Source organism: Heloderma suspectum, chromosome 1 (assembly GCF_057233095.1).
Source record: "Heloderma suspectum isolate Gila_16-S chromosome 1, 16-S_ref, whole genome shotgun sequence".
NCBI lineage: Eukaryota > Metazoa > Chordata > Lepidosauria > Squamata > Helodermatidae > Heloderma > Heloderma suspectum.
Genome location: NC_139458.1, coordinates 359,654,076 through 359,669,252, shown reverse-complemented (window position 1 = coordinate 359,669,252; position 15,177 = coordinate 359,654,076). Strand labels below are relative to the sequence as shown.

The following is a 15,177-nucleotide window of genomic DNA, read 5'->3' as shown; positions in this document are numbered from 1 at the left end:
CCGGCCACCGACAGAAAGTGACGCAAGAGGGGCGGTGCCGCGTTTTAAGACGCGATGAGCAGCATCTTAATTAGTTTATCATTTTAAAGCACAAGAATCGTGTCATGATTTATTCCCCCCACCCCCTTTGGGGGAAATGCAGGCTTGGTCTAGCCAGCGGGGCTTTGACGTCGATCAGAAGAGACGTTGAGGGCAATGAAATGACGCCTGTCCTGATGGGTATTTCATCGCCGCCGCCCCCCATCCAGTTCGCCCTCCCAGCTGTTTTCCTGGAACGGGGCTCCTGTGGGAGTAAAAGCAGCTGCGGGGTGAATTCGATAACAAAACAGCTTATCCTCCTCTTCCCCCAGTGCAGCTCCTAAGATCGACTTCGTAGACCCCTCGCTGCACTCCCTTTAAAAATAAAAAAAGACTGGCGTCCCGTGTGGGTATGAACCCTATTGTTGTACAACAGGGAGGCCAGAGTGCAGGTACATCATAGCCTTGCTAAGTACACGTGAACACTGCAGGGTTATCTGGGCTGCAACCGGCATAGGAGAAAAACAACACTGAACTACACTGTAGCATCGCTGTAATTCACCCTTCTCCAAGCTGGGGCTCTCCAAATATTTTGGACTGCAACTCCCAGAATTTCTGCCCATTAGCCATGCTGGCTGCACTGAAGTCCGAAACATCTGGAGGGCACTAGACTTGGGAAGGCTGCCGTAATTTAAACCACTCGGCTCCACCTCCAGTTTGTGATATTAACTGTATGTGTTCTGTATTACAGGATTGTCACAGGCCCTTATTTCTCTGCTTCCCCACCCCTCCCAATCTGCAAGGTAAAGATAATGGTGGACTACATTGCAGAGTTGTTGTAAGCCACAAACTCTCAGTCCCGGCCTACAATATGAAGATAATAAATAAGGCTTGCGTTTGCGTTGGCAACTGCAGAGTCGTTTTTTAAAATGCAATGTGTAGAACCCTTTTAAAAATCACACAAAATAACACCTGAGCTTTAGTAATGATTTGAAAAGCATATTTGCTTCTACCTTGGCAAGCTGCTTCCCAATCACAGCTATGGTCAATTCCTCCGTTGTTTCATATCGGCAGCTATCAGGGTTATGCTACAGGTGTGTATGCTTGTTTGTTTGAGAGTAAAAAATAACCAAGAAGTCCTATCCCTAGAGATAAAGGGCTTGCCAATTTATAGAGTTTTTTCCAGCAAGTTTATGGGTTTGTAAGGTGGTGAGTGAGAGTCACTTTTGCAACTGATGTTGGTAAGGAGTGGTGGAACACTGTTTCTAAAGTGCTAGCATAAACTAAGAAACTAGGAGAAAGTTAGGAAACGAGTCAGGCCATTGGTCCAGATGTAGCTCAGTATTGTTTACAGGAGGGCAGAAAGTAGATCAAGATCTGTTGGTAGATCTCAGGATAACTTCCTCTATACCTGCAAGAGTTTCTGACTCCCAGTTGTTTAACAACGGAAAGACAACGGAAAGAACACCCAGACACACTTTAAATTAGGCTGCTGAAATGGAAAAAGGGTGGGGTAGGGAGGAGACCAGGCGTGGAAGCTGAAAACGAATTCATAGTCTGAGCCATGTGTTCAGACACACTCTGTTCCTTAATTCTACCAGGTGTATGTCTATTTTGCACCTGTATCCAGTTGGTGGGCCCTGAGGTTCTAGAAAAAAACAAAATAGATCCCAGAAGCCTGAAGTCTGCCTACCCCTGGTCTACAGTGACTGACAGCCACTCTCTACGGTCTTTCCCACCCATGCCTGGAGATTCCAGGGATTGAACCTGGAACTTTCTGCAGTGCTCATGCTCTTATTGTTGAGCTGCTGGCCTTTCTCCACAGTTCTCTCTTGTTGATATCTTAAAGGTAAAGGTGTCCCCAACCAGTCGTGTCTGACTCTAGGCTGCGGTGCTCATCCCCGTTTCTAAGCCGAAGAGCCAGCGCTGTCCGAAGACACTTCCGTGGTCACGTGGCCGGCATGACTGAACACCGAGGTGCACGGAACGCTGTTACCTTTCCCACCGAGGCGGTACCTATTTATCTACTTGCAATTTCTTGCTTTCGAACTGCTAGGTTGGCAGAAGCTGGGACTGAAGACGGGAGCTCACTCCATCACGCAGCACTCGGGTCTCGAACTGCTGACCTGCCGACCTTCCAGTCTGCAGTTCAGCGTCTTAACCACTAAGCCACTGCGGCCCCGTTGATATCTTGCTCCTCCACAATAAAAATTAAAATAGGTTGGGTTCGTCCTGGACTCCCCCCGTTACAGTCTATGGACAAGATATCTTCAGCATGAGCAACAGCTTTAGCTGCAAGTTTCATCATACCACAGGGAAACAAAGTAGGGTTTGTTTGTTTGTTTATTATTGTTAACATTTATATAGCATCTATATATGCTAAAAAGCCATCAAGGTGGATTTTAAAGTAGCATACATCAGAACTGAATTTGGTCTGACTGGGGAGATGAGAAATCAAGCAAGGGTGAGATATAAAATACAGCAGTCTTTTGAATTTCAAGGTGTTTTCATTTCATTAGTTAACATACAAAATTGTGTCCCCTTTCTTCAAACACTAGACTGTTATGTAGGTTTCAACTTGAATGAATCAAAGTGGAACATAAAATAAGCCCCCTATTAGAATAAGAACAATGCCGACTTTGTAGTCCTCCCTCCCCACCCCAGCCACAATATATAACAAAACCCCTGCAGATTTTGCTTTAGCAGCAGGATCCATTGGGATGAGATGACTTCTCTTCAAAAATGTTTGTGGACTTGCTTCCTCTGCACTCTGCAAGGCTCCCAGCTCAGAAATGCAAGCTTTTCCTATCCCATTTCTCTGACTAGTCATTTCACTTGAGGATGATAGATCTCTTTGCCTCTTGTACCGCCTGCAACTTCAAAGTCCCACTCCCCAGCCCATTGGCTTAGCAACTGGTAGGAGGAGGGGGAATAAAGTCTTCGGAAGGAAGTGAGCGGTAGCCTGCTTTTTCCCCATATCCATGAAAACCTACTACATTTCACTTGTCATTCCTTGCCTACCCCAACTAACCCATCACCCTGGCCCAGCAAGAAACTGAATGTTATGCAAAGCATAGCAAGATTTACATGAAGGAAACATAAACCAATAGCTTTAGGTATACAACACAATATAACAAACTGCTTATTCTGTGACTACTTAATAAACTTTTCATTAGTCTGTCACTAACCTAAGTAGCCTTATTGTTCAACACTGTCAAATTCCCTTTTCAGCAAATCCTATGTTATGTAATATAAAGTCATAACTATTAAGATCACCATGAAAGAAATATTGCATACTTCGTGTAATTGCATGCAGTTAATATGATATGATGGCCCACTAAAATATTTGCATTATACATTGTGGGAAGATTTGTAGATCAGTGCATAGGCTGCACTCTGATTAATTGAAGAAATCAGTGATATAGGGTACTTCCACACTAGGAGTGGGATCCTAAACTCCCCAGGATGGAAATAGGGAAGGCAGTTTTCATCTATTCCCCCTGCAGCTCTGTGTACTCTCCAAAAATCTGTGGAGGGTTGCGGGACACGCTGGAACAACATGGAAGGAGGCGCTGGGGGAATTGGCAAAAATTGCTGCCTGCCTTTTACAGCAATGGGTGCCTTCGTTGGACTGGGGTGAGTCCCTCCCATGAACAGAAAGAGCTCGGGATCCAAGCCTAGGTGTTTACACTGGAATTGCCAGTCTTCTTTCACTCACTTTTTACAGAGCATGTACATGGTCTGGTCTCATCATCAAATAATTGTTCAGTTTTTTCCAAAGCTTTTATCATTTCTTTTGAGAGTTCACAAGATCTAACCTCTATGGAAGAAAGAGAACAGCAGCTCAATCCAGGTACAGATCACCTCAGCACTAATCGAAGAGGTGTGGCTTTGATGTGTGCAGTGATATTTCAGGTTGCTGAGCCCTCTTTACTTTGGTACACCTTCACAACTGTCTTTCTGGTTGGTGCCATTTAAACAGCATGTTTTTGGTTTTTAGATCATAACCATTTTTAAATTTTGCTAAATTGCTTTTTTGTCTACACCAGAATTTAAAATATTTGTGTGAATATAAACATTATTTTTAAAAATGCACATGCTTCTAAGGGACATGGTTATTCCCTTGTCAGCATGGCTCTGTTAAGCAAACAGAACATAGCAGGATGTACACACATACCCAAAAATGCTAGGCCGGCCGAAGCATAGGAAGTTAATTGCAGTTTCCCATGTAGCTTACAGTACAAGAGTAATGGCTGGGTATAGTGCTGAAGGCCCATAGTCTGAAGCATCTAGAATCTTAATTTTAAAACCCTATTTTTATTTAAACTGCACAGCAAAAGGAAGTCCTAATATCAGTGGTCAAAGGGTGCAATTTTAATAATACTGTAATAACGTCAGTCAGTTCAAGAAATCAATGTGGTAAATTATAATAACACACTTTTGTAATTCTGTTCAACAGCTGACATGAAACTACTAAAAAGCATAAGCACAGGAGCCTGCCTCACACGTTACAAGAAAAAAGGCTCCCTCCATTTCCACAACATGGTAATGTGTTTTTCTGAAATGTCAGAAGGGGACAAATACACATGCAAACACGTGGGAAGTCTGGTTCTATTATGAAAACAGGAATGTGTCTTATTTGAAATGTTTATTGTGGTATAAGTTCCTTAGGGAAGATATATGAAGTGAAATGAGAAGTACAATGTCGTTGACCTGGTTTGCCTGTAATGCCAATTCATGGGTTAAATAACCCATAAGTTGGTGGGGCCTCACTGGACCGAGCAAGTGTGCTGCCTCCCACCCACTCACCCACTTCTGCTTTGAATCCATTTTGCTAAATGGTTGTTTGTTGTGACGTCCAAACATGGCATTCTGGGTTGTTGAGGGTTAAATAACCCAGGCTTGGGTTGTTTAGCAAAGCGACGAGCAGGCAACAGGGAGCACACTTGCTCAAGCTCGGTCCCAACAACCCATAGGTTAACCAACCCAACTGGACCAGCATCTCTGTTTGCAACATGATTAATGATATTACTTGTGATGTTGATTATGATGATGATATATGCACAGTAACTCCACTGTGTCATTCACAAATTTCACTTGTCTGTCTAGAATGGGCAGTATCAGAACTTACCCTTGAACAATTGGTGCTTCCATATTTCTTGGATCTCGCACTGCACAGACTCGTCATTATTTTCACAAAATAATTTCTAAATTTTACCCCAAGAAATGCATAGAGCACAGGGTTCATACAACAATGTAAGAAGGCCAGACTTTCTGTTATATATTTTGCATAGGCCATTTGCTTTTCACTCAAGCAGGTTTTATCTAGTTTTCCCATCGACACTGCTGTCACAAAAAGAACCACGTTATAAGGGACTTGACATATCAGAAAAACAATCACAATTGAGACAATCACACGTATGGCTTTGCTTCTTTTGGAATTCTGAGCCTGCACTAAGGTTTTGACAATGAAGGTGTAGCAAAAAACCATGAATAGCAGAGGGATGAAAAATCCAAATAAAAGCTGGAGACATAATATCAATAATTTCAACGTTACATTGGACTCTGTATTAGATTTATGTTCACAAATGTGCTTTGTTCCATTGGTTGAAAGTGTGTAGCTTTCACTGAACATAAAAGTCGAACTGGAGATTAAAACTGAAGATACCCACAGAGCCAAGCAGATCACTTTACTGTATGCTAGAGTCCTTGCCCGAAGCTTAAATGACTTTGTTGCTTGCACAATGGCAATGTATCTGTCCATGCTTATACAGGCCAAGAGCAACATGCCGCAGTTGAAGTTAATTGCATAGATACCTTTGATGAGCTTGCATATGAAGTCACCAAAGATCCACTGGTCCAGAGCATAGTTTACTGCCCAGAAAGGAAGAGTGAGAACAAACAAGATGTCTACAATAGCCATATTGCAGAGGCATATGTCAGTCATTGATTCAGACTTCCTATATAAGGCAAATGTTATCACCACAAATGTATTGCCCACAAGGCCCAAGACACATATCAGTGAGTAAGCAATAGGAAGAAAAGTTTTTGTAAAGTTTCTGACTTCATTCTTGTCACATAGTGTTGTCAACTGAAAATAAAAATCTGAGCTGTAGAAATAATCTGCGGTGGTTCGTTCTTCCTGAAAGGACAATGGAATCGGTTAAAACTCACATTTCAGCAAATTGTGTTTGAGGCAAAGAAAACATTTTTGTAGGAACATTTTGTCTTTGATTGTTTTGGATACTTAAATACATAGGTTTGTATCCAATGCTGAAAGTCCTCTCACACAAGGGGAATTCTTTTCTATCCTCCAGACAGGATTCCTCCTTGTCCTCAGGAAAGGCCTGGGACATGCTGTGCAGAGAGGGTGGGAAGTGGTGGGAGTGGAGAATCACTGATAATCACATGGAGGTAGTTGGTGAAAGTTTTTTCTTCTTAAGACAGCATGTCACAAAGGGTGAGACACATTTCAGTGTCTCTCAAACAACAAGTCTTTGAGTTTCCTGTATAAGGCTGAACACTGACTCATTTTCCATCTGTTCTAGAGGAGAGCCTTGTTTGGCAGCTCACTCTTCAGAGTGTTGCTTATTCTTCCTTCTTTTTAATGCTGCTTAAGTTCTGATTGGCTCCACCAAATCTCAGAAACTCTGGACACCGTATATACGTACAAGGAAATAAGTTTGCCTAAACATCCCCAAGCACAATCTTACAATTTGAGCCTCACATTTTTCCTCATGGCAATGGCCTTGCAGCCCAGCCTGCCCTCCCTAGACATCAGGGCTTTGTAAAGTCTCTCTACCCACCCACACCTTGTTTGCAGCTCTCCTCCCACCCTTTTGGTTTTGAAGGTCGTTACGGTTAATGTTGTGTCCACACCAAAAAATTTCCTGACCACAGTTGATGCCAAACCACAGTTTGAAGTTATGGTTGAAAGTGGCCATCTGGCTGGCTACTGTTGGGAAAAAGAGATATGATACAGCATAGCTATTAGTGTGTTTTTATGTTCATACATTATAATATACATATTTTAGATATGTGATATCCCACGTGGAACTTAAAATTAAGAAGGAAAAGCGTCATATGTGAAGCAGCCCTTAGATTAACACACTGATCCTAAACTCATTGGGCTGTATCCAGTGTTAGTCCTCCTTATAGTAGACCCATTGAAGTGAATGGGAATTAAGTTAAGCTAACATTGGATGCAACTCATTACTGGGAAGCCCATGCTATTGGAATCAATAGGCTTTCTTTCAGGCAATAGATAGGAATAGAACTACGGACACCTCTGTGAAATAGTCTTTCTCTGGAAACTTGTACCAAGGACAGCTTGGATGGGTATTCCCATCCTAGTTCTGGTTATGCATAGCTAGCAGACTTGTTCCAAATAATTGGTTATGGCCAGAATGGCAAGACATAAATTTGAAAGATTAAATAAATAAACTTATTCTCTGATGGGATGTCGCATTTGTCTCCCATACACATGGCAAATCTGTAGAAGTGGTAAGCAAAAAGATTTCAAACTGCCCAACAAAATCAGCTAGAAAAATGTTGTAAATTAATGAGAAAAACTGTGATTTCTATTCCTACAAGATCTTATAGATGTCTGCTCAGAAGTGGGGAATGAATGAGAAATTCATTTCAGTTTATTTTTTACTAGAATTTACCCAATTCACACCTCCCAAAGCCAAACACAAGTCTCAAATGCAATCTGCGGTAAAAGTCCATACATTTTCAACCATGTGATTTGATTTGCAGACCAAAAAAACTGCATTCAGCAATGTGCGTACATTTGAAAAATGAGCATGAAAAAATACATTCATTTGAAAAATGAGCACAAACATGCTTTAATAAATGGGAGAACAATGTGTACATTTCAAAAATGCACATGTGCACCAAATTATGCACAAATTCTTGTGTGAACAGAAAAAAAACAAAGCTTACAATCTGATACAGATGTGAGTCAGAATGAGCTTCGAGGTAGAATTCAGCGAATATTTATGAGTACAGCTTTTGCTGATTCATACATCCCTGTTCAAAAGTAAATCCCACTCAGTTCAATGAGAATTATTCCTGGGTAGGTGTGTATGGCATTGCAACCTCAGAAGAAGAAACAGAACCCTCCCACCCCATCAGTTTTAGGGGAAAATGTCATTGCTTCCTCCTCTACCATCTCTGAAAAAGAACTTACCCAGTTCATTATGGTGCTCTTTCTTTGTTTTGACCAGAACAAATGGTAGCAGGGGCAGGGCAATTCAGCAGGGTTTACAGAGAATCTCTGTAAAGAAAGACAATGCATTATTAAAACAAAACAATATGAATATCTAATAAACCAGAAACTGGTTAAAGTCTAATTAGTTATGGTCCCCTTTAACCTTTTATAATAATGTTAGTGACTATTGTACTGTCTTTTACTTCATAGACAGTATTTTGGTTCTCATTCCAGAATACTACATACAATAACCTGGACTTGTATTTATGCGTAATAAATGTGGCTGGCTTGGTACAGATGATTTCAGTATGAATAATTTCATGTTTGCTCCAATGCAGCAAAGGAAGTCTGCATGCAGAAGTAGCTTCTGCATTGCAGTGCTGATCCCCAAACATGACATAAAGGGTAAGTTCACATGACACAACAACCCACCCTGGCGAATAAGCCGCGCAACGTGGGTTGTCCATAGAACAACCCATGGTGAGCCAGACAAATGATCAAGCTTACCATGGGTTGTTCTACCCCTCCTTCCAGCTCGGTCCTCTAGCTGGACCCCTCCAGCATGTATCTGAGGAGACTCAGTGGCAGAACCCGTCTTGTCCGCCACCAAGTCCCCTTCCCTGCTCTGATTGTGACCCTGGTTGCATTTCCGGGCTTACTAATTTTATGGGGAGGGGGCAACATTTGTGCAAATGGGGCCATAAAAAATGTTAAATTATTTTTTCAGTCTGAAGAATCTGTGCAAATGTCTTCACTATTTTTTATTATTATCCACCACCACCCAAGTTTTTCACAGTTGAGAAAGTGCTCAGTTAACAGCTGTCAAACTATATATAGCTTTGCCTTGTCTATTGCCTTGCATATTTCCTATGTCAAAGGGAATGAAGTGTACTAGGAAATATACAAGGTAACTGAGAAGACATGTTCCTGGTGGTTCCACATGGACTTATGGCCTGACTAGAGTCCTCCAGAAGAGCCTTCAGTGTGGTGGCCCCCTTTCTTTAGAATTCCCTGCCGCTGGAGGTCAGGCAGGCACCAACACAGTGCTATTTCTGGTGCCTCCTGAAAACAGCACTATTCCAGGAGGCACTCCTTAACTGACCAGTCACATTCTGTTTTTTAAAATAACATAATTTTAATCTGGTTGTTTAATTTTTTTATCCTTTTACTGTTTTATCTCTTGTGTTCACAGCTCCAAAATCTGTTCTAGATATGGAGTGGCATACAACTATTGTAAACAAAATAAATAATAAATAGACATGACTGCATATAGGCTAGTTTGACAGCTGTTGACAGTTGACAGGTGGGGGGAGGGAACCAGATCAGCCCCTTAGCAAGGTGATCCCCAGGGTTTTAAGTGTTGCACTCACCTTTGGGGGTCCCCCCTTTATTGCACAAGTCCCCAAGTCTCCAGCAAGTGGTTTTAAGGGTGATCTAGGGTCCGCCCCGTTTTTGCAGCTCCACTTGCTGGAGACTCAGGGAAGTGTGCAATGGAAGGGGAGGACCCCCAAGGGTCAATTCTACACTTCAAAACTTGAGTATCATGTTGCTAAGGAGGCCATCTGGTCCCCTTCTCCTGATCTCTCAGTGGGTAATTTGCGCACAATTACCCACTCAGAGGAGAGCATATTTGAAGAAGAATGTTTGTGTCAGCCATAGCCATTATAAGTTAGACTTACCTGCTTAGTATGATGCCTTTTATCCAATTTATTAAAATCTAGATGCAGAGATGTTCTCCAAGTGTTAAAAATACATATGGGGTATCTTCTAAAGCACCTTGCCTAAAAGAAAAAAAAATCTGTAATTCATGCAAATAAAACCTACACATTCAGCTTATGTAGGTCCTAATTTGAAAAGGAATGCTTGCTTTGCTTGTGCGGTTGTTGTGGCTTTTTCAGGTCTCACAATGTGTCAGCTCTTGGTTACCACAAACCAAAGGAAATTAACAGAAAAGCGAGGGGGAGATACAGAGATGAAAGTCACGTGCCCCTCCAAATGGGTTCTCAGATACACCCAGCTTTTCCTGTTCCCTTTTAGCATGCATCATCAACATGGTTCATTTTAATATTCTCTATAATTACTTACTCATTTATACATAAGTTAGAATTATACAAATTCCCCTCAGCAAAAGGCACATAGCTTGGCACGTTAAAGTATCTTACGCATATTACATATCACTTAGGTTTTATACAGATGTGCCTACAAATGAGGCCTAGTGTGGCTTTTTTTTCTGCTGCAGAATCAGTTTGGCTTCTCTCCAGCCTTGCTCCTCAAATGAGGCATATACTCACTTTGATTCCCACCTTGCCCTTTGCCCCATGCTTCAGATGGACTGCTTGCCTTTTAAATAAAGTTTAAGTCTCCAGTGTTTATATGATCAAATGGTTGTTTAGCATTATTATTTTATTTAGTTTTATTTTTATCTTGAAAAATCACTCAAAAGGTGGGATGTGTGTAGCTCTTTGAAGAGGAGTTCTGCTTTATTTAAAAGTATCTAGTATGCACACAGCCTGATCCTATCTACTTTTGCTCAAAAACAAGTTCCACTAAGCTTAAGGGGGCTTACTCCCAAGTGGCACATGTCATTAGTCAACAGACGTTAGAATGGGCTATTATTCCTCTAGAACATGAATGAACAACTGTGGGAGGCATGGGCATAATTATGAAAGGGCACATCTGGACGTGCACCCCGGATCTTCTTTTTGAGATGCCCCAGTGACATAATCTGCCTTAATACAAGCCTGCTTCTTCCCCCAGAGCTCAGCAGCATTGCAGTGACTAGGAGACATTAGGACTCACTCCCTTGCCAGACCAATAAGTGGTGTAGCATGAAGGCAGAAGCCTTTGAAACTATAGGAGACACTGCCACCTTTCCTTCAACAGTCTGCTCATTGTTTTCTTCTCTGTCCCTACCTTTCTGCTCTGACATGCCCACTCTTTTTGACATGCCCACTCTTGGGAGCTTGCTTTCAATGAAAGTTTGAAGAGGGAGGGGGAAGGACAGGAAGAGTTCCCTGTGGAATACTGGTTTTTCATACAGCATCTGATTTTACTGCCCCAAACTGGAAATTTTGGGTTCTCCAGAAACTCAAAGGTTCAGCACTGCAAAGGATTTAATTTTACCTCCACAAACTTCTTTTTCCCCCTCCACCTTTAACTTCTCCCACATTGCTGGAGGCAGCAGATTATACCAAAAGGAGGGTTAGGAATGGTTGCACTCATGCCCTGCTTGTGGGTTCCTGGTCGACAGCTGGTTGGCCACTGTGTGAACAGAATGCTGGACTAGATGGATCCTTGTTCTGATCCAGCATGGCTCTTCTTATGTTCTTATGACCCCAGGAAGTGCTGGGGAGACTGCATGCAGAGTGCCTCAGGGCACTGCCATAGGAACATTGGAATCTGCCTTCTACTGAGGCAGACCATTGGCCCATCTCAGCCTAGTATTGTTGACAGTGACTGTCAGCATCTCTCCAGGGTTTCAGGCACGAGTTTTATCTGCCTTACTTGGAGGTGCCATGGATCGAACCTGGGACCTTCTGCATGCAAACCGTATACTGTATCATTGAGCTATGACCCCTCCCTAACGGGGCTTTAAAAAAAGTTTTACCATTTAAAAAGGCAAAACAAACAAACAAAAATCATCAACCACATTACTTCATGAAGTTAATTAAGGTATGCACAACCCTCACACACACCCCACCATCACCCCAAATTCCTCTGAAATGCGACCCCTCTGAATATAGCTACTTGGATTGGGGAATTCTCTGTTTCTCCCTTTCCATTTCCAATCACCATTCTTCTTCTTTAGCCTGTCCGGGTATTTATTTCTCTTCTTTATTCCATCCAGAGCAAGTCTTGGAATTCTCAAGAGGGGAGGGTGGTGGGTAAGAGTAATTCTGAATTGCATCTGACTTTATACAAACAGAAGATTTATTTTTCTCCTCTTCATTCAACCCTTTGGGCAAAGTGAGTTCACATGGTTGCAGAAAAAGGAATCTGGGACTATTTTTGTTTGTAAGTTGTCATTATCCAGCAATGGATTTACAGGCTATAATAAAAATAGGAGTTAATGGTGAGGGAGGGGAGAGATAAATACTGCTCACTTATACAATCCTATATGGCTACTCAGAATTAAGTCCCATTATATTCAATTATGCTTATCTCAGGAACGTGTACATAGCACTGCAGCCCAAGTTATTTTTTTGCAGCCTGATCCTCTGCATGTTCACTCAGAAATAAGTCCTGAGTTGTGAGCATAGTACTGCAGGTTTAGTGAACCGCTCATCCCATTCCACTCCAGTGACTTGTCTTCTGTTTCAGTTCAATCCTGTGCATGTTTTGTCGGTTGTGTTTTGGCATGGACCTTAGCTTTACTGGTGAGGAAAATGCACTTTGTACATGTTCAGAGGTACTTTCTCCATAACGTAGCCCTAGTATTGAAAACAGACTCCTTGGCTGAATTGTGGTGGATTAAGTTATAGGAAGGAGGAGACATGGAGAGCTTGCACATGGATTTACAAGGAGGAGGCAGCATTTGTTTGATGAAGTATTGCTGGAGGATGGAAAAAAGAGGAGGGATTGTTGTTGGAGGGGAACAGAATGTGATCTGGTTGTATTTTTCTTGCAACAGGTGTGGTCAGTGCTTAATCTCTAAAAAAGGGAATGCGGAGGCTTTAATTTATGTGTGGTATATTCCATCACTATGAATTGTGTGGGGAGGGGTAAGCACATATATTCACACACATGCATGTGTATGCACTACATACATATGTGCATATACTGGGTGCGGGCCACATGTAGCCCCTGCTATCCCCCAAAATTGTTTAAAAAACAACAACCCCCCAAACCAGAATGGCATCCAGAGTGGCCATTTTGAAGCTTTTTTGGCCTGTTGAGTACTCCAAAACTACTATGAAGCACCAAAAAGGGTCAGAATTAGCTCAGAAACAAGCAAATTTTGATCCTTTTGCTGCTTTGTAGCAACTTCAGACACCATTAAAAAAGAAAATATATATATTTTCAGCATCATGGGGGAGGGGGGAGGTGCGGTCCATGGGGGGTGCTCTGGGGAATGAAAATGTTCCCTGGACCTCCCAAAGTTGCCCACCCTTAATATATACATATACATGTGTATATGCATACATATACAAATGTATGTCATGAGCCTCTGCCCCAGATCTTTCATGTAGCTAGCAATACCCCTGGTGGCAGGTCCAGAGCCCTCTCCCACATTGGGAGGGGGAAGAATAATAAAAGCTAACTTTAAAAAATTGCCAGTTTGCTGCCAAAATTCAGCAATAAATCACTCCATAGTGCCCAGTAGCTCTAAAAGGTTACATTGAGCTTGCTTGCAAGGTGAATTTGACCTTTCAGTCCTCTATAGCAGCTGTGGAATGCTAAAATGGATAAATTGAGCTTGCAAACAATATAATAAATGAAATGAATAAATGTATTTTTTATGGGTTTAAATCTTTGTAAACTGCCCAGAGAGTTTTGGCTATTGGGCGGTATAGAAAGGTAATAGATAAAATGGAATGAGGGGGAAGGGGTGTGGCTTCCAGGACACTGAAACTCTCCCTTTAGAAATTAACAATTTATCCTTTATAGTTCTAGAATTGATAGATCTCTTTGTGGATATGAATTCTGGACCATTAAGTACTCTGATTGAGGGAGAAGCTATCCATCACAATGCAACAAGTAAAGCAGGAAAAGCTACCCCTACCAAAATGTCCTCACCATGCAGCTATAAAATGCAAAACAAGCCAAGTACAGCAGGCTGTACTTGGATTCATGGCTCAGTGCATGACTTGAACAAGTCGCAATCTCTGCTTCTCATTTGTAAAACAGGAATCCCACTTTTAGCAACCCTTTTCAAGAGCAGACAAGATGACTGGGCAAGTCCCATGCACAGTCAAATATTTTAGAGAACAGCCCACTCTTTTCAAGAGCTAGGAGCATTTAGCACAGTACTAAATTCACCATTACAAAGACAGGGAAATGATTTTAACTGTAAATCACTTTGGGGGCCCTGTTTGGGCTGAAAGGTGACTCATACATTTATTTTAAAAAATTAAATTATTACAATTTCAAGCATAAAGACCTTGAGTTTTCTATTTCCTTTAGTTTCAAACTGGAGAGGTCTATAGCAACAACATATAAAAAATCCCTGGCAGCCCTTTTGTAAAATGAGAAATAGGATTGGTAAGGGAGGTTTAACCATTTCCTGCTCCCCAAAGGTGCTTCTACAGGGTACACATTTACCCTTCAGACATGTGCGCAATGCATACCAAAAGTAAAGATAGATTATATTGTGAAACTGTCAATAGGAAGAATTAGAAATAGCTCCTAATTGGAGGGGAGAATAAAAGAATGTTTGATTTACATCTGGTTTTGCATGTAGTTCCAGATATAGTTATTCATTTGATTGATGTGGTTGCGAAATCTTATCAGTTATCACATTTCAGTATCATGTTTTCTCTCATCTTGCAGACTATACGTGTGGCAAGAAAATGGTATGGATGAGAAAATAGGCCACCCAACATGAAGTAACAGCGAAGAATTTCAGAAGACCATTTCTTCCAATATGAAGGTGTGAAGACAAAATGGTATAGATGTTTCCTGGGGATGGATGATGGTCAGTTTGAGGAGCAGGATTCCTCTGCATCCAGTCTGGTCAAACAGGATTACAGTGGCTATGTGAGGCTTCTGTTATGGGACACACCTTGGTTCTTCTGTAAAGAGAGGACAAGCTAGAAGAGTGAGATGGGGTCTCTGCCTTTTCTAACAGATCAATACATAAGCCAGCAAATAGGGGAGCGATTTTGGAAGGGAAATACATGATCATATACTCAACACTAAACTGCCCCTTTCAGCTCCCAAAAGCATGGTTAAAAAGTAGGGAATATGTAAACTTTCCCCAGTCTTTTATGGGTGGAGAGTAATCCTAC

General features: G+C 41.7%; 1 protein-coding gene across 1 annotated transcript; it reads right to left on the bottom strand.

Annotated features, from left to right (window-relative positions):
- Nucleotides 1–3,800: 3,800 nt before the first annotated feature.
- Nucleotides 3,801–10,005, bottom strand: CCR6 (C-C motif chemokine receptor 6). Its single transcript, XM_084828009.1, has 3 exons — nt 9,910–10,005; nt 8,210–8,296; nt 3,801–6,160 (listed from the first exon to the last, which is right to left on the bottom strand). The coding sequence occupies exons 2-3, from the start codon at nt 8,216–8,218 to the stop codon at nt 5,099–5,101; spliced, it is 1,071 nt and encodes a 356-aa protein (XP_084684135.1). The 5' UTR covers nt 8,219–8,296; nt 9,910–10,005; the 3' UTR covers nt 3,801–5,098.
- Between the last annotated feature and the right edge of the window lie 5,172 nt (nt 10,006–15,177).